Here is a 20,996-nt window from a genome sequence, read left to right as displayed (position 1 = left end):
GGCCACACAGGTAAAGCAGCACTCTGCTGCACAGAGTAAGGGCTGGCCTATGAACACAGGAAAACTCGTAAACATATCCTTACATAATGTCTCCAGTGTAGACTGAAATTACAAGCATATCACCCTTGCTAAAACACCACCTCTACATATCAATGACAGGAAAATTTATGGTCTACACGGCACACATTATATTGGACCATTCAAATCCCCTGTCGGATATCAATACATTCTCACAGGAGTGGGATTAGTCTCCGATTTGCTTATAGCAAGTAAGTGTTGGAAAGCTAATAGGCAAAACACAGTGCAAGGTATATCATCTTGGCTCTAGATTTGAGAGACAGATTCTCAAATCTGCCTATTCCTGGTATTACCCAAAGTGATAATGGCTCACATTTTACATGTACGTACGTACAAGATTGGGCAAAAAAATGAGGAAATTACATGGGTTTTCCACACACCATACTACCCTCAATCAAATGTGATGGTAGAAAGAGCTATTGGCTTATTGAAAAGGAGTCGCAAACCACACCAGCCTCAATGGGGATATATGACTTCCCAAAGTACTCCATCAATTAAATAATCAATATGGGCCCACTGAAAGCCCTGCAAACCAAGCATTCTTCGTAAAAACTGAGCTTAGTGCTCCACTTACTGGGAAAAGAGAGTATCTGACAACATTATAGCCAGGACAGCCTGTGATGGTCAAGCTACCATCCACGAGTACTGTGACATTAACTCAACTTCATGGCCCACTTGTCTGGGAAGCTACCAATGGCAGTGGTGCAAAACACAGAATTAATGCATGATGTATTTTTTCATTCTTTTTAATGGGGTAGCCTGTTCAGACTCTCCCCACTGAAACAAGTGTCTACTTTTCGCTTGCAGCACCCCACAGGATGGCAAATGGAAATGCTGTGGTCATGCTACTATTCCAAATCCTAGCAATGCTGCTTCTCTTAACCTGTGATGAAAGAACCCTAGAGTGGCCGTGGTCTCAAGCTCATGTTAAATATACCAGAAGTATGGCTATACGCTCCAGTAAGGGAGATTTAAAGCTTTCCAGCACAGTCACGCACAGAACCAAAATATACTTAGCAAACTAATGGAGCTGGGATAAAGATGAAGCTCACAAAGTTCCCCAACTTGGAGGAATGGCCAGAAAAGAAATTAAAATAGGATGCCATGCGATCAATGGGTCTACTCATGAGAAGGCATCTCAGATTTCTGTGTACTACGTTACGTCAAACAACAGCAAAAGATACAAAACTTTGCACCTCTGAAAGACTGGACTGTTGGTACATTTTTACCTTAATACAACCTGGTTTTGTAGTCTGCCCCTGGGCTCACCATGGTGTGGGACTATCATTTAAATTTAAAAAAAGATATTACTGAGCCTGGTACAACATCTGTCCTAATTGTAAAGGATAAGAAAACTCTTATTCCCCCCAAATTTCTGGAATTGGATGATATGTGATCAAAAGTAGAAGCCAATAACAAGTGTTATTTAATCCATCATGGTCTCTTAAACATAATTATTGATACAAATTAGTATCTATACAATCAAACAGACCTCTTTACCATTCCTACATACATTCTATGCAGGACAGTTAGCATGGTTACATGGATAAACCCTCACCTCTCCAAGACAAACAAGGAGAGACGTGACCGGTATCATAGGGACAGAATTTGGAGCCTTGAATAGTAGAGATGCTGAAGCACCCGTTGTTGCGCTTGATTTAAATAAATGACAACAACCATTGCAGTCTTCTCTTTTAGCATTGGGAATGAACCAATGGCTCTAATCTGATGTATTGTCTCAATGGGAAAGAAATAATGAAAGAGACCACCAACTGATTGTGGATGCACTTGGTGTAGCCCAAAAGAACATTTCTCTAGCTCTTAGCTGTATCCAAGCTCAACTATGGATGCAACCTATGGTAGCAGCAATTAATAAGAGAAGGTGAAGAGGGCACCTTACCCACTGAAATTTGAAAGGTACTTTGGGATAGTGCAACTAAATTTGAGAAATAAATCCAGTCTTGGTGGTATTTGGTCAGTTTTACTTAGACCCCATCAACAATAAAGCCACAGCCTTTGCTTCAGTATGCACCATATACTCTGTTATTTTGCTAGGATTAAATCACAATGGAGCTATGCTATCCATTAGAACATAAAAGTATGGGCCCTACAAAACAGAAACAAAGGGCAAACTATTCATGTTAATGCATGTGTTGTAAAGGAACAAGGATTTATTTGTGAGAGTAACACTATCAAAGCCCAAGACATTTGTCTTGACACTGAACAAAGCATCTGTCATTTTGAAATACATCCCAATGAAAACCCTGAAACTATGCTTGTATATATTGGCAAGGGATGTGTTTGTATGAGAACCCTTTGTGATTTTACATTTGTAGATAATATTACTGTAGATACAAGCAGTTGCTCAAATATTTGTGCTTGTAAATTTACTAAATTTATGGAATACAACTTTAATTATTCATCTCCTGTTATGTCTTATCAATTGTTACAATCTAACTATACACTGAATCAAGATTTATTGCCTATGCCCATGGGAATGAATCTTACATTGGTGAAGAAACCGCTACAGCATTATGATCTGTGTCAACTGCTAGAACACATCTGAAACGGTGGACAAAAAACTCTAATCATCGTTCATCGTGATACAGAAGAGATAACCATGTACTGGAAAAAGTGAGGAAGAGTGGAAAACATTGCTGAGAAACTCTTATTGGATTGTCACTGACAGCAATGGGAGTTTTTAATTTCATGCTTCACCCAGCTGTGATTTTACTAACTCTAACACGTCTACTGCTTATAATTATACTGTATGTAAAGGCTGGTACATGATAAAACAAATAACCCAACTTCAACCACCTAAAACATACAAATTAATGCATAACAAATAGCAGTGCTTCACTAACTACTTACCGCAGATGTGTAAAGCGCACAAACTATCAATACACCATTTATAGCACAGAGGCAAGAGGTCACTATACCACCCCTCCGTGAGGGTAAGATGAATTGACTATAATCATGGGGTGGAGCACAGCACTGTGCTTCCTCCCCCCTTCACCTTTTCTGTTTAAGCAATAGCCCCCAGTAGTGGTTGTGATGGCTGCATCTGGCCTAAGTTCGAATCTGGGAGATAGACAACACCACAATAGTGAAGGGCCATACATCTTGCTCGCAACAGCTGAAGGCTAGTTGTACATGTGCCAACAAAAATACAACCAGTATGCAAATATGACTAGAAATTAATCACCTTATTCCCCAACGAGCAGACAGCCCAGGGCCCATTGCACCCTCCTGCATGGCTGTGAGCTGCATGCCAGGGGCTCCCCTTGAATACAGACACCCCTCAAGGTTACTCCTCGAGGCTGAGAGATTCCTTGCCACAACAGATTCCAATTAAGTGACGAATAGCATGCTAAGCTTTGAAATTGTAGCCGAGTGATATAAAGGATTGACTGCAGATATATAATCCTTTAGATATAAACACAGTTGACCAAGTCCAGAACTAGGACTGGATCCATCTGCACCTAGACTCCTTTCTGAGAAGTTTGGAAAGCAAGGAGGTCCTTTTTCTAAACCTCATGACTCAGTGGGAGGGTCTCCCTGACAGTTTTGTCTGACCCTGTCCTCTATCTAGTAAATAATCAAATGTACTTTGCCACTGAATGTTGTTAAACAACTGTTGCATTTAGTATCAAACTTGGTTAAATTGCTGTTTTGTATCAGCAAACATATTGCTACTTCATTTCTGTAACACCAAGTTGCATATTTATTCACCCCATATTCATCTTGAGTAAGTTTACAAACCACAAATCAAGCATTACTCTTTCCTAGTCCTGTGCAAGAATGTCAAACAAAACTGTTACCATATAATAATAATAAAAAAGGTATACTCACAACTGCATAATCTCAGTGTAGCAACAAATCCCCCAGTCTTATGTGGGAAACCCCCCACATCTAAAGGATGTTTACAAAACCACAGAAGGAACAAATATTACTCTTAGAGGCACTTTTCTTTGTAGAACCTCACACAACTGGCCTCCATAGAGCAAATGGAGGACTCAAGTCCAGAAGTCAGCTGGAACATGTTGCAGCCTCACCAGAACAACCATCAAGTGCACCCAATCTGCCCAAGACTGATCTCTTCCACAAAATTATCCCTTGCAAACACCCAGCTATGACTTCTCCAAATGGAAGAAAGTAGTTCATGACCTAAAAGAGTTTTTTTAGAAAAAAAAGCATAGGAAGAGAGAGATTGATGCTGGATCAAATCCAAGGTCTGATTAGTTCAATATCATACCTTCTACAAAAGTCATTCTTATTAGGCACTTATTGCATGGTGTTACATTAGATCTGGTCTGGAGAAAAATAAAGTTTGAAGAAGGTCTGTTATCTCCTTTAAGACGTTTGTACTGAAATATATTTTTACTTACTATGTAAGATAGAACATTACCATGATCTAGCTATTTCTCATTTTTATTACGTGTGACAGACTGAGACTACAACCTGAGAACTATGACAATCCCCAATGCACATATGCACTCCCTCTTTATATCTACATGAGACACACACTGTCACTTCCACATTCATTGACTAGCACGACAAGTGTATTTAAGGACAGTACACATGCAAATTCCGGGCAAGAGAGTTTCTGTCTTCTCAAAAACACCTTCACAAACTGAAGTGTAGCAGAGGTAGTACCGGTGACTAACTGTAGAACATAAACATGATCAGGGTCCTCCTGAGCTGTGGTACTAAAGAACAGGTACTTTTCCAGTTGATCAGTACGACAATAAACTGTCCTTCAGCATAAACATTGTAAGACAAGTCTGGTGATCCTAAACCCCACAGTGCCCCACCCCCCCATCCCCCAACGTATACACAGGTTTGTTCAGATCATATCCAAGTTCCTGGACATCAAGCTATAGTTACTTTAGTCTGTCATGGTAAGGTATGTGAGAGTAACTTCGGACATGAGGTGTCATACTGTGTACAATCATCCTCTGCTCACAGGACACTTTTCCAGCCTCAAGTCAACACACACGAGAGTGCTTTCCACAAAGTCAGAACGTTTTAGCTAAGTAGCCTTCTGTGCAATCAGAAAGCATAAAATTTTTCCCTGGAGTGCTGCATAATTCCTGCTGCTTGACCTCAGCCTTCAGCAGGATTCTCTCCTGCAATACTAGGTAAGTCACACTGGGTAGTGAGAAAAAATTATTATAAGCAACCTAGCAAAGGACAGATCGTCACTTACTGCTTATCATTTGTTCTACTCAAATGAGAACCATCGCTCAATAATGGCAGTGTTGTGCTATTTTGCTGGGTGACTGGAGTAGTTGATGAATTATTTCTGTACAAATTCACTACTGCACGTAGGAACTTGCCTCTCACAGAATTATGGAACTCCCTTTATGGAGAGCTAAGAAAAACAGTAAACTATTACAAGCTAATTCCTTTAGCTTGTTTTAACACCTCTAGAGCCCAATCTTACTGATTTAATAGAAAAAATGCTCTCATCTGCAAGTATTAGTGCCCAATCAACCCCCCCCCTTCATTATCTATACCTTATTGAAATAAATAAGAGTCGTCACTCAAGCCCGTTTTTGGCTGAAGAAGATACACTCCTTCCTGAGAGTCTTTATGTCTTTCTAAATAATAAAAGCCTACTGAATGTCTATTGGACATCTAATTATCTTATGTTACATTATTGGCACCAGTACCTTTAACAGAATACTGAAAAAGTATTTTCTTCTGCAGAGTTCACTTCAGCTTTAAAATTTTGAAGATGTCTGCTATTCTGTTTTGAATTACAAGTTTCCCTGATTGCCAGGTAAAACTTCAAAGTCTATAGTTCTATTCCAAAATTACATAGATCCAAACAACAAATTAATGAAAGAAAAAAAAAATCATAGTAACAGGTGCAAGTTGTGCTCTGGCTCAGAAAATCCTCAAGTAGCAAGCTGCTGGAGAACATCGTGAGGAAGTAGTAAAATATGCCCATTTTATTGCAATACTGGTTTTGACAATACTATTGGTCACTATATACTAGTGTAGACAGCAGTAGTGAAATCTTTTGGATTGACCTTAATTTCTGCTACTTTATTCAGTTATATAGAAGCAGCCCACTATCCTTTGATACTCTGATCCTTGAACATCCTTTGATGTTCAAGAAATAGCATGTTTTCAGTACTTTCTCAGATTTGTTTTGTAAGGGCATAGCCACATTACAGAACACTGCACCCAATTCTTAGACTGTACATCATTTGTGTCTGGTAGCATGCTGACACTCAAGTCGGTTCATTCCAGCCTCCCTCCTGACACTTCACATCACTAAGTGCTTCACTTCATTAAAAAGAGAGTCTAGACAACAGTGGTTGCTCCCTCTTCTCAAATAATGGAAATGACTATAAAGTAAATGAAGTCAGTAGTTATGTAGGGCGTTTTCCCTAAGCATTCCTTTTTATGGGGGTATTTTTTTTAATAGTGTTTTAAACCATTCTGTTTTCTGTTAATATTTCCAGTGGAATAACCACAAAGTTATCAATGAAAGAAACGTGGTCAAACTTGGAATTTACAGACCTCATTACCTCAAAGTTTTCAGAGAGGGAAAAGGAAGGGAAGGGGAGATGTTTGATGCTCACAGGACTAGAGCATTAAAAGAAAAAAAGAACTTGAGAAAATCCTCAGAAGTACTTTCTCATCATTGTCTTCTCCTTCAGCTTCATGGAAACAAAAACTTCAGAAGGAAACTACGCTCAGTAAAGATATACCTATTTTACAAGGCCTGGAGTTGGGATGGGAAACTCATAAGAGACAAGGAACAAGAAAGCTCAGATTTATTTCCCTCACCACCTCCCACATGTACACTAACTCAGCTATTTATTTTTTTAGACACCTCAAAAGGCTGTATTATAGCCCATTTTACTGGAGACAAGACTTAACCATTACAACTCAGCCTCAGTTTCATTACATTAGAAGTGGCAGACATTCTATGTCATAGAGAAAAGCCAGATCAAACAAATCCTTCTTCCTCTTGTTCTCACTCATTGTCTGAGGAAGAATATTTACCTATGAACCATTAACACCTACATTCCCTTGGAAAAGGTAACGAAAAATCAAGTACAAAACAGAATGAGAGTGAACCAAGAAGCAGAGCACCTTCTAGCATCTAAGTACTGGCATATGGCAGTTTTAAAATTACGAGATAGCTTATTTAAAAAAAGTGGTCCAAGCTATTTTTTGTTTTCTGGAAGTTGAAGTTTAGCTGTTAAGTTTTTTAACTTAAAAGCTTCAGCATCTCATATGTCCTAGTCTATGATTATAGGCAACATTTTAAATGTCTAAGAATTCTAGTTGTACTAACAGAATAAAGCTACCTTAATGTTAATACTTAGCTCAATTATTTCTCCTTGTGCTGCAGATCTTAGCTGTTCAACATACTTTTCAAAAGCCAAATACATCCCTGTCAATCAATATATTTTTTAAAATAAATGCAACAGTACTGAATCTAAAAGGCCATGTCTAGGTTGCAATTAAGTTAATTACCCTCACTGATTAATTGATGATTACTGGGACTTACCTGAATGAAACTAGACCAGAAAATAAACAAATGTGCTCATCAGAATAAAGGTAAACAAAGTTTAAGGTTTTAAACTTATTTTCCCCCAAAACACTTTTAATTCCATAATCAGAAGTCATCAGTAAGAGTCCATTCCCATTTGTGTACAAAAATAATGCAAACCATAGAAGCACAAAAAAGTTTTGGAAAATTATTTGCCCGAAACTTAGTTCAGTAGCAAGTTCACATTAGAAGCCTTTCCACTTTTCAAATAACAGTTAGAGGGTACAGCTGGTAGGAAGGACAAGCAGGAAGAAAGCATGCTTAACAGCAGCAAACATGAAATTTGAAGAACTATGATTTTGACAATGGCAGCTTTAAGCAATAAACTTCCCAATGTAAATAGGAACAGGAGAGGCCTCTCATACAACCTGTTTTGTCATCCACTTGTTAAAAACAATTTCAAACAGGGAGAAAGGGTGGACAGTAAGAATGCTAACACACAATTACTATATTACAGTTCGATTCACCTTACAGCTGTCTATCAGCTCTTCTCTACCAGAAAACACTCCACTTCATCAAGTTCTTACACAAGCCATTTTTCTGTTTCCTTTCTCAGGATAATTACTTTTCCTGTAGCTGGCTACATTGAAGTTTAGAGCTTGTTTACACTTACAGCTAAATCCGGCATTTTCTACTCCAATTAGGGAGCCGCTACACACTAATAGATGAGCTACTTCTTAAATAGCTTCCACTTGTCACAGAGGCCAGCAGACAGACTTCTCTATGACAACTGTTTGAAATGAAGATATAGAAGAGAAGAATGAGTGAACGTATATACATAAGAACACTGGAAAAGAAAGGAATCTGACAACCACAGCCAAAAAAAAAAACCTAATCAAAACCAAAAGCATTACTACAGGAACCGGAGACTGAACTGCAAGGTTCTTTTTCTCAGAACAGAAGTTACAGATGTCATACATACAGCCAACTCAGGCTGAAGACAGACAGGTTTTTTTGTTTGTGTTCTGTTTTTGATTGTGCTCCCCCCACCGCAACCCCCGAGTCTCTACCTTCCCCCCAAGCATATAGATACCAGCTTTTAAATCTGGTTGGGCACCATTTCTACCATAGCCACCAGGGTTTGGCGTCTTCAGTCAAATACTCACTCCTGGATCCATCTGTCCCATTTTCACAGTACGATGCCACTGTAATATAGCATATAATGAGAGAATTTTTTAAACCCTTGAGAGAAGAACATAAAAGTGCGTGACAACACTTTGTTGTACAATAATTATAGTCTCCACTGCTCTTTATCTTATTCGCAATAGACAGCTTTTCAGAGTAATTAACTAAAACGAAGCTGAATTGTTTAACGAGTCTCTAAAGCTGTTTGCTGCACTGGGTACTGCTAGAGTTTTAACTTCTCAAGCATATGCACTTCATCAATTCGATCAACTAAAAGCCAGGGCTGTCCATGTATATTTTTTAGACAATTTGTGTCTTCCAGGCACTTCTGTCACAAACTTAAAAGTTTTCTATAACAGAACGCCACAGGAAGACAGGATTAGGATGAGTAAGGACACAGTTCAGATGGCCCAGTGATGATTTCTTAAATTATACTGTCAGTATTAACTTCAAAAGTAAGAACACACACACAAAAAAATCATCACACAGCTGTACTGAATTTTGACAGGAATTCCTCATAGGATAGCAATGCTAGGATATTTCACAGTCAATAGACATTCCCATTTTTAATTAATATGCAGTAAATTGTGTATTATCTATTTATATAGCTAATAGGAATTCCCTTTTATTACTCATAAGTTTTATGAATTTTTTAAAGGTTTTTTAAAATAGCTTAGTGTTTTTCTTCATTACCTCTTACTTAAATGAATGAGACAAAACATCAAATAGGTTGTCTCCAGAAGATCTGAGACTCCACCTAGGCTCTCTGCATTTCAATTTCCTTTTTCAGAATTAGGGAAGATGCAAAAGCAAGAAGTGGAACAGCGTGCTTAATACAGAAAAACTGAATACTACACATGTCACTTGTGAATAATTATCCTTCTTCAGCAACTCTTAAATTTAAATTTTTATATGCAGGATGCTAAACATCAACCAGTAAATCCCACATCCTTTAAAAAGTGGTTATAATTCTGACAAAGAAGAAGGCCTGAGACTAAGAAGGCTATTAAAAAAGCCAATTCTACAATTACCAAGTCTCTAGTCAGAAGCATGCGTGTCTACTTTGAACATATACCATAAAGGTACTTTAAAACCTAGTTATTTTTCATATCACAAAAAGCAAAGAAATCACTGCAGACCTCAAGAGAAACATTCTCCATGAAATTAATCTTTGTTACAAGCAGATCCTGCCTTAACAAGGGTCAGAAATAACCAAAACCAATCCAGAACAAGACTTAGGCCAAGCCCATATCCAAGTGAGTAATCCATATTTAGAAATAATTTCTCAGTCTTTAGATAGACGCTTTTTTTGTGTTACAACAAGTTTTTAAGCATTTCTAATACTGCACTTGGAAGTATATTCACAAGCTTAGGGAAAAAGAAAATTAAGTCCTCTTATTTGTAGGAGACTGTAGTTTTCCATTTGGTCTCTTTAATACTTTGCCTGCCAAGAAGGCTCAGGTTTATTATGTATATGAGTAACTTTAAAATGGTTTAAGGTAATAAAGCCATTTATCTTAACCCTGTTCAATTTTATGTTGAAGAAAGAAAAAACTCTTTTCTTACATCTTCTGAAATTAAGAACTATAGCTCTTGCAAATGGAAGAGTCAACTTCCTCAAGGGAAGAAATGTTTAGAAAGTGTTACCTAAATGTCGTGGAGGGACACAACTCTATTTTACATCCATTTTCTCACCTAGTATTTTAGTAGAAGAGGGAGGGGAAAAAAAGTAATATCTCATTTAGGACAACTAGAATCCAAAGGGAAGATACATCTTAGCATGCCCTTGAATGGAAATTCTGGCCACAGGCTGGTGGTTGGAACTTGTTGAGTTTTCTTAAGTTGCTTCTTAAAAGTAATAAAATATTTCTCTCCAAGAAAAGATATAAGTGAAAACCCTCCTTCTTTGGGTTTCAGAAGCAGCATGGCACCTCCACATGACTTCTCCACCCATAACAGAACTATCACTTTCCTAAAGAAAATGCATATACTATTCAGAAGATCACTCTATAGTGAAAGGACAGCATCCCTCAGAATTTCCCTTCTATCTCCAACAATCAAAATGATTATTTTGGGTCTTATTATAAGGTTTAGTTCTAGAACCATGTGGGGAGCTTTATGGGACAATGATTTCTGCCTCTACATTAGTAATCTTCCAAAATTAAATGAGAAACAGTTGTTAACATGGGTCCTGATCTATATGCTTAAGCACCTCAACTTCAACTTGATTTCAAAGGAGGCACAGAAATGCAAATATTTACAGGATAGAGAGGCATAATCTTTAAATTTTATGGGCATAAGTCCCTGTTATACGACAAGACGCAGACATTCCAGGCAATGCTGCAAACTGCATTCCAACAAATACCACAATCTAGTAGGAGTTAGCTCATGCAAATCAGTAACGGTATTTTCACAATTTGAAAACAACTGTTAAAGGAGAACATTGTGATGAGTTTTATAGTAAAAGCTGTTATTCAATGCTAGAAAATACTTAGACTTCAAGTCAGCTTATTTTTAAAGAAATCTTCGATTTCTTATTGACAGTAAATTAATTTTTTCAGTAGATTTTGTAGGACTAAATTGATCACTTTCAGACTAGGAAGGAGTTCATATCCACACAATCCCCGTCATTTTCCATTGTTCATCTTAGACTACTGCTACTTAAATGATCAGTTGTTTCATAGTTATGCCCATAACCTTTGGTCTACAATAAAAAAGTTACTTAAAATAGTATATGGTAGTAAAAAAAAAAAAAAAATAAAAAAATCAATGCCTTTATATTTTTCCTTTTCCAAAGCCATACAGTTTATAGCTCTAAATCTTATAGCCTAAACATGCTACTTTCAGTGTCCAATGCCATAAAATCACAAAATGTACATGACTATTCATGCAAGATCTCCTTAAATTTAAATGAAACTCTTCTTCTCTGGTTGTGGTTATCTGCTGGTTTCACAGATAGGAAAGAGAGAAAAATCAGTTACCCACGAGTTTATCACTGCAACCCTTTTTAAGTTGTTGTTTGGTTGTTTTTTTTTGAAAGTACAAATTTATAGAACATCAATTACAGAAGAACCTCTTCTGTACTACCATAGCATTTTCTTGCCTCTAACAAAAACAAGCTCAGTTAGCTTACTGATAATTTTAAGAACAGCCTCATTGCTGTGCTGTGAAAATCATAAATACAGAACTGTTCTTTTTGCTCCATGTTCCCTTTCCCCTGAGATATATTTCACCTCTATTAGGATTCTAGATCAAAAGCTTTTGTTTCATTAATCTGAAGAACATTGTATTGGGAACTAGGTACAAACAGATATATATCACAAAGCCAACCAAATTCTCCCCCTCACCTCCCACTTCAGTGGGAGTTTGGGCAGGCCCTAATTTATAAGAAATGGTATGGGTTCACTACAAATGAAGGCATCTGTAGCTTAAGAAATGACTCCATAGTCAAACTTATTTAGCATGTCTTCATCTTAGTGCCAATAAATAGCCCGTTACATATTTTGACAGGACAATTAGTTCCCAATGCTACCAAATACCATTTTATAGAATAAACTTAATGCTTTATCAGCCTCTTGTACCTCATTATTGACCACACAAAAGTAGTACTAGAAGTACTGATCTAGAAAAACAAAATGGGTATCAAACAAATGCAAGTGCAACAAGTTGAGATCTCCAGACAATCTTCTGTCACAGTAACAGGATGCAGTACAGGACAACAGCTTTCAGAAGGTAATTCTACCACAGACACACATAAGAAAGCTCTGTAGCCAACCTGTTACTAGCCACACTTGTAACAGATTGGGTGAGGTGTGGTTTGTGGTTGTTTTTTTTTTTTTTTTTTAATTAAAAACCCCCCACCCTGGTAACACAGATTCCTAGACTACTCTGTTGGAAAGGACTTTTGGAGATCATTAACCCAAACCTCATTAAAATTTGACCCAATTAGATCAAGTTTTCTATTACACTGTTTAGTTTTCAGCTCCTCCAAGGATGGAGTTAGTAAAACTCTCTCTGGGCAGCCCATTCCCAGTGCTGGATCATGCCAAGGTCGAATTCCCTTACCCATCTAGTTGGAATTACTCTTGCCACAACTTCCTTGCTGCCCCTTCTCCTGTTGCTGAGCACCTCCAAAACAGCTTGGTCTTCTCTATATTCCTCCTCCTCATTTGTTAGTTGAAGTAATGCGATTTCCTCTTAATCTTCTTTTCTTATGCACCGAACAAACTCAATTCTCTCGGCATATATTGTCATCTGGCTCTCTGGCTATTACGGTGCCCTCCATCGGACTCATTCTACTTTGTCACTACCTGTCTTTTACTAAGGAACTCACTGGTCGCAGCGTTGGCAGAATAGACTCACAAATGCTGCTCCAGTGTGTCTCACAAAAGAAATGATTGCTTTCTTCAAATTGCTGGCTACATTGCTAATACAGCACAATATGGCATCATCAGCTGCCTTTGTGGCAACGATGCAATGCTGACTCATGTTCAACTGGGCATCCAACAGAACCCCTACGTCCTTTTCTGTGGAGCTGCTCCCAGCCAGGTTACCCTCAGCCTGTATCATTGCTTATTCTGGGTCAGACACAGAAGTATGCACTCCAGTATTAATCCCCAAGGTACACCACTAGCACAAGGTCATCTATCGAACTTTGTACTGCGGATCACCATCTTTTGAGCCTGGCAGTCTACCTGACCACTCACTTGCCGAGTTGGTATCTCGCCCTCTTGGCTTTAAGAATACTATGGGAGACTTACATCGAAGGCTTTGCTAAAAAAGTTAGAGAAAATGCACTGTGCCCTCCCTATCTACAAGCCAGTCGTGTCATCATAGAAGGCAACTGGGTTGCACAACCTGCCTTCAGTAAATCAAGATTTACTGTTCCCAATTCCCTTTTTGTCTTTCACATCCTTGGAAAAAGCTTCCAAAGGATTTACTCCATACACATGCTCACAGTTTTTCAGACATTCCTTTTTGCCCTGCTTGAAAATAGATATGTTTGCCTTTTCCAGACACTGAGGAACCTCCCAGTTGTGGTGACTTCTCAATGAGGATAGCAGCCAGCCTCACAATGACATCAGCCATCATGCCTGGATGCACACCACTTTGTGCCACTGATATGCCATTCAGCAACTGGCTTAATGACTCCCTAGCTCTCACCATCTACTGCAGGTAATGCCTCACTCTCACAAACTACATCAGTACACTCAGGGGCCTGGGAGGCCCGAGGACAAATCTTACCACTAAAAATAGGTAAAAAAGGGCACAAAGTACCTCAGCATTTTCCTTGTCTTCCATTACTAGACCCTTACCCATTGAGCTGTGGCCCCACATTTTCTTTAGCCTTCCAGTTGTTGCCCCCATCCTTCTTGTTCCTTCCCACACCACTCATGAATTCCAACGCTAGCTGAGCTTTGGCCTTCCTAACACCATACCAGCATACTCGGGCAGTATCTCTGTATTTCTTTTAGGTAGCTTATACAGAGAAGGTGAAAGCAGGTATTTCCTTTTTGTGTTTTAAGGGCCCAGAGCTCCCACTGAGAAGCTTAGCTGCCTGCACTTACAGGCATCTCTGATATCACACAGCTGTTGATTCAGATTGCTGTGAAGAAATGAAAGACCTATAAGAAGCCACCTCAGCAGGGACTCCCCTCACATCACCCAGGAGCTGCTTTTAAGCTGAGGCTTTTAAGCAGCTCCCAGTCTGAGCTAGACTGCTGCCATACCTGTGCCTGGGCACATAGCCCAATTGACACACACCCTGACTCACAGACCTTACATAGTGGCTTGACCTCACACCTGCTGTGTCACTACCGACACGCCTGGTGCCACTGGACTGTTGGCTGAACCTGGTTGCTGTTACCAGACATGCTCTCCTCTCCTTTATCACGTACTGTGGGGTTGCTTCCACAGTAATGATACAGCTCCTGTGCCTGCTTTGTCCCAGCTAGCCTTCCCTCACCTTCCCTTTGCTGCTCCCTGGCACATCTGAGCTCAGTCAGGCACCATGCCACACTTGTTTAGTTTTCTGCATGTCAAAATGAGCCATTCTTGTGCTTTGAGAAGGTTATTCTTGAAGATCAGCCAGCTCTCCAGAGCGCCTTTGGAATTCAGACCAGTCTTCCACTCAATCCTCCCAAGCAGATCCCCAAACAAGATCTGCTCTTCTGTAGTACACTGTTCCAATCCTAATAATTTTGCTCGCTTCTTCCAGGACTTTAGTTTCCTGCCTTGCACAATATCCACAATTGGTTGTTCTTTGCTTGTGAGTAACAGGTCTAGCTCAGCACCTCCCTGAGAAAGTTTTTTTATGCTCTTGGGAAACATGCTTTTTTATTTCAAGTCAGTTTAACAACCTCTTTCCGTTACCGCAAAATTTGCTTTCAGATGAACGACAACACAAGGCAATTCACACTTGTATACTTATGTACAGAGCCTTTCATCACGGCTACAATATCACATCACAATATCACAGCTACCATAATCTCCAATTCCATCTTTTTGGCACAGTATCCACATTTTACAATCCATTTGAAAAACAACTTTTACTTACCTGTCAAAAATATTCATGTGCCACTTTTGTTGCATAAACACACAAAATAATGCTCTTCAGCAGGGAACTAACATAGTGCCTGAACTGATATATGCCTTCTGTTGCAACATGAGGGCAGGAGGAAGTGCTGGATCACGTATTCCCACTATTCTTTTCATGTATCTCTTAACAGCTGAGCAAAGCTGCACCAGCGTAAGTCGTTTTCTGACTGTTCAACAGACATCACACCAAAGACAGTTACAGTTTACACTGAAGTTTCATATTAGCTACTGCTAAATGCTATATTCATGCATAAACATCAAGACTCTTACTTCTTGGCTTTCACAGGATTTAATACCTTGAACACTTCAGGTCATAAGTACTATTAGCACTTGTATTCAAAATTTGTCTTTTGATGCAAACAGATGAGAAAAGTACATACTATTCTGTTTACAAGTAACTATATTTAAAAGCATATTATCAGAAAAAGGACAGTCTCACCTTGAAATGATTCACAGGGTGTATCAGTTGATGTGCTAGCATCATGTGCTGATGAAGCCTGAACATTATCCAAATTTTCTTCGGATTTTGAGCCCAGATTTCCGAGAACCGCCTCCTCTTCTCTACTTGAAGTATGCACAAGAGAAGATGCAGTTTCACCATAGAGTCGTTTCAGTACTTTCCCTATGAATACTGTGGGGCAAGAAATTTTTTTTAAACAGAAAGAAATGCAGTGATTTAAAGGTATTTTACTACTTTAAAAATCTGGCAACTTATTGATACAAGATAATTTCTCTCACATTCGATGCAAGTTTGTCTTTGTTAGTCCCTACCTCTCATAGGTAAAATGAAAATTAATATATTAAAGTCACAATTAGGGTCAGAAAAGCAGCTTTAAAACCCCAGAGTTCACTAGCAAGGTTACATTTGAAGTCTTCTACTTGACTGCATTTTGGCAATAACAGTACATTTACAGATAAAACATACATTTTTTTTAAAGTTTCTTTTAAAACAAGTATCTTCCCACACAAGTGTTACAAGGCTGCTCAAAATGCAGGTCTCTTCTGGCACAGGGGCAACTGCAATTGAATCACTCATTAAAATCAGTAAGCTACAACTATTTAATCACATCAAAACCTAGAAGTAGACAGCAGCAGAAACACATGGTAACCCAATTATTTCTACAGAATTAGCAGTATTCTTATATGCCTCTTCCTCTTATGAGCCCCTTTCCGACGACACTAGCAATCTGCTACTAGTTACTCAAATGCAAGCATGATTTGATTAAAGAAAATATATGCAAATAATCTACTCATCAACAAAACTATCATCTTTATATGGAAGCATGCACAATTTGATCACTTAAAGCTATGTATTATATCAAAATACAAAGTAATACTAAAAGCTTTTATCTGTTTCAGCCCCAGTTTCACTAATTCTACATGATCAAGCAGATACTGCAGGACAAGGCGGAAAGAAGGAAAAGAGAAATTTGGAAAAACACATCTAAACACTAATTTTAAATTTAATATACAGTGTATGGACACTATACAAGCAACCTGGTGCAGATTCTTAACAAAATAATTCTGCCAAGTCAAAAGGCCTTACACTGTTAAAAGAATGGCTCCTACTGCAGTGTAACAGACGAACATACTATCACCACATAACTTTCTTCAACAAATTACTTTCCTTCACAACTGAAAAAAAAATCACCTTCATTGAGCTGGGAAATCCTTGAACCACCAGTCCTTGATAGATAATTTTTTCCTCCACATCTGCCTCGGCAATGTGCTTCAATTATCAGGTAAATGACTAACTGAGGGAGAATGTTTTATTAGATGTTTTTGAGCTCTTACTTGTTTATAAGTGATCACTTACTCTTTGCTTGTGTCCAATCTCTTGAATAATTGGTAGGCTTATGAAAGGCCTATGACAAGATGTAAGCCTGAAGAGGTACTTGTGCAGAAAGCTTTGCTTATGAAGCCCAGATTTTAGTTTTTCTATGCATATCCATCATTCAGTAATAAAAACATGTGACAAGCTACCAGCAATGTCAAGTAGGCATGATACATTTTATAAATTGCGAGTTAAGACTACCGCTCCCAGAAGGAGAGCCATCAACAAGTGACTGTATTTTCTTTTCGTAAGGTCCCCCTGCCAGGATATTCTGCAGCTAGGAAGACAAAACCCACAATCACTCCCCTTAAAGCAGAGCTAGAGAAAGCAGACAGAAATAAGCAGTGTAGTAAGACAAAGTTAAGTGCCTTTTGCAGATCTCTGACTCTAAAGCAAGTTATCCAAGAGGTTTAAACCGGATCCTGTCCCTGAGTACTGCAACTAATCCTGCAGCATTTTAATGAACTCCAGTAGAGCCCTTACTAAATGTCATGGTTTAATGCCAGTAGGTGGCTAAGTCCCACACAACTGCTCACTCGCTGCCCCCCATGTGGGATGGGAAAGAGAATCAGAAAGGTAGAATTGAGACAATTTGTGGGTTGAGATAAAGACAGTTCAGTAGCTAAAGCAGAAGCTACGCACAGAAGCAAAGCAAAACAAAGAATTAATTCACCACCTCCCAGTGCCAGGCAGGTGTTCAGCCATCTCCAACGAAGTAGGGCTCCATCACACATAAGGGGTATTTGGGAAAACAAACGCCATTTCACCAAACATCTCCCCCTTCCTCCAGCTTTTATTGCTGAGCATGACATCATATGGTATGGAATATCCCTTTGGTCAGTTGGGGTCAGCTGTCCCGGCTCTGTCTCCTCCCAAATGTTCTTGTGCCCCTCCAGCCTACTTGCTGGTGGGGTGGGGGTGCGCAACAGAGAAGGCCTTGGCACTGTGCCAGCACTGCTCAGCAATAACCAAGACACTGGTGGGTTATCAACACTATTTTCACCACAAATCCAAAAAAAACCAGCACTGCAGGAGCTGTTATGAAGAAAACTCACTCTAGCACAGCCAAAACCAGTACACAAATGAACATTCAAGCACTTGTACTGAGGAAGTTGTTCTTCTAAAGCAATGATCATTGTGAAACTGATGAATCTATAAGTGGAAATACATTTTATCCAAATCTGCTGAGAGCCAGCCTTCTCATAGATACAGTGAGTTTTATGCTCCCCATCTTGAAATCTGATTTCTCTAGTCATCTGTTCAATTACCCCCACAAAACAATAACTTGACTCTTTTCTTTCCTTTTTAGAATATAGGGACCAAATTTATACACACATTAGCACTGCTTCAGAAAACAATATGAGACCAGTTTTGATCAATAATTCCTTCTCGTTTACATGGGGGCTCTCCCCATCACTAATACCCGTGCTTGAGAAAGCAAGCTGAAACAATGCCTGTCTTCAGATGATGTGAATACTGAGGAAAGCATTCTTTCAGAAAAATCTCTCTCGCTTCAAAATAAACACCTAGATCAGTAGCATTGGCAGATTTTCTTCAGCAAAGGTGTGGATTAGCTGCCAACACGAAAGCAGCATCCAATCTTACAGGCTGGAGTTTTCAGCAGATGCAGGAAGCAGCAGCTGGGTGCAGAATGGGGGAGTTCTTTGCTGCCCGCAGCGCTTTCACACTTGTGTCAGTGCACATCAGCAGTGCAACACTGTCTCTTAAGACTAGTAACTCCGAATAGCCGTAACAGAAAGGAAATGAGCAGTGGGCACACCTAGGCATGACAAGGTCCCTGTTTGAAACTTAATGTATTTCAAGCCTTCTGAAGACAGCAGGAAGCAATGTATCACAGCAGTACACCTCCCTTGGGAGAATGAAGAAGGTGGTATCACTAGAGAGCATCTGAAAAGACTGACTGATCTAGTCTTCTAGTCTGAACTATTTGGAAACCTAAGTATATTCTAGCCTGAAGAAAAAAAAAAAAAAAAAAAAAAACAACAAACCCCCCCCCCCACAACAACCAACCACAAAACAAAACCTGCCTGCAGCCCGAAACTTTTCTGAACAAGTTTGTCCTGCGTATCAGTGAATAAGGAAATTAGGCTCTGAGGAATATCTATCCTGCCATACTCAGCAGCTTTACATGCTCCAAAGTAGCACTCTGCAGTTAAAAGTCTGAGCTGAGCTACCACAACATTTTTCAGATGACAGAGAATCCTCTTTCCTCAGGGTTTTATTGCTGCAATTATTTAAGAAAAGATATCCTGTGATATCCATGAGCATTGGCTTAACCACAGGAGATTGGTCTTGCCTGATGCTAAAGAGCAGTTTTTCTCCCCTATTCAAAACCCTCCTTAACTTGATGTCTTTGGCACTATGCAGGCCCAGAGATCAAATCATCTGGTAAGAATTGCTCAAATCCTTAAAAATAATGACCTGTTAACATGAGATTAGCAATAAAGAAAATTCAAGGAAAAATATCTACTACCAGAGATGTATCCTGTCAGATAGATGTAACCTATCAGAGCTCCAAAACGCAATAAGACTTGCTCTCACCTTACCTGTAGCACAGCCCAGTACATACAGTTATTTGTTGCTACTGTTTTCCAGTCAACTAACTGATACGAGGATCTGTACAGATTCATGCCATCTTTCAAGAGACCAATCTGGGAACACTTTTTCACTTTTCACTGATGTTTCTAAACAAGCACATACATTTTGAGATGTGTTTTTAAAAACACCACAAGAAAAGATAAGGGAGACCACAGAAAGACGAGATACTATTTGGAGTCAGAACCAATGAGAATTGCCACATTCACACACAGCATTAATGCACAAGGTACAAGGGAGTGAATTTAATACATTCTACTGGGTGTTTTTGAGTATATTCTTGAAAATTGTATTCACATATTACAAAACCCAGTGTTCCAGTCTGGAAGAGAAAGAATAGTTTGAGGGGAAATTATCTCTGGAACTGAGCCCATAATTGAACAGGAAAGAGATGTGAAAGCAAAAAGCAGCCAGCTATGAGGCAAAAAGGGGAAGCCTTGTCGCACAAATGTACCTCTCCTCTTAGGATAAAGCAGTGTCTGGGAACTAACAGACAAAAAACTGGAAGCGAGAGAGGGAAGCAGGTAAGCTAAGCAGTTTAGGGGCCAGGAATGGCAGTGATGTGGATGCAGCTGAAAGCAACATAGAATATTTATTAGCATTAAATCTTCATTGTTTTCAACTGTGCTTACTTCCTTACAAAATCTGGGCCAGCAAATACTAATCCAAGAAGTTTTGTAGGGCACAGACCAGGCAAGAATTAATAAGAGGAAGACTTCAGTTCACCCAGTCCACGGTAAGTCTTTAAAAACTACCACAGTAGCCTATTATGGCTCTATTTCTCTGGAGTATAATTGATAGCTCATTACTCCCAACCTACCAAAGACTAAGGATGCTTTCAGAGTTCTACAGGGAATGTATTCTGCAACATGAAGAAAAATGTCCCTATAGCTATAAATTATTGAAGGAACGCATAGCTCTGAACACCTGGTCACACAGTGGCAACTGGAGAAAGCTCTAAACCTAGGTTAGATGAATGAGTACAGCCCAGGGACCACCATATTTTGGAGTTCTGTGTTACCATGGCAGACTTTGTTGCCATTTTAGTTCCGAGTAGCACGTGGGAAGGTTTTTCCACTGCTCATGTCTCCAATACCCAAACAGAAGAGCAAATAAAATTGTGAAGAAGTGCTTGCCACGCTTTGTGTGCTTTCACCTCCAGGAATCTGA

The 20,996-nt window shown here is 39.1% G+C and overlaps 1 protein-coding gene across 5 annotated transcripts in view; it reads right to left on the bottom strand.

Moving 5' to 3' along the window:
- ERICH1 (glutamate rich 1) overlaps positions 1–20,996 on the bottom strand; it is a 103,572-nt gene that overhangs the window by 70,696 nt on the left and 11,880 nt on the right. For 3 of the 5 annotated variants that reach the window (XR_008732812.1, XR_008732810.1, XR_008732813.1), the window contains exons 2-3: positions 15,816–16,007; positions 8,761–8,799 (exon numbers count right to left, since the gene is read on the bottom strand). Coding sequence is in view for 1 of the 5 variants with exons in the window: in XM_055714143.1 (XP_055570118.1) it covers positions 15,816–16,007 (192 nt within the window). In the remaining 4 variants the exon portion in view is untranslated. The remainder of the gene's footprint in view (positions 1–8,760; positions 8,800–15,815; positions 16,008–20,996) is intronic. The other 2 variants (XR_008732811.1, XM_055714143.1) reach the window with 1 other exon arrangement.

The sequence above is a fragment of the Falco cherrug genome, chromosome 6 (assembly GCF_023634085.1).
Source record: "Falco cherrug isolate bFalChe1 chromosome 6, bFalChe1.pri, whole genome shotgun sequence".
NCBI lineage: Eukaryota > Metazoa > Chordata > Aves > Falconiformes > Falconidae > Falco > Falco cherrug.
Note: the sequence above shows the minus strand (reverse complement) of the source record. Positions and strands in the feature narration are given on the sequence as shown.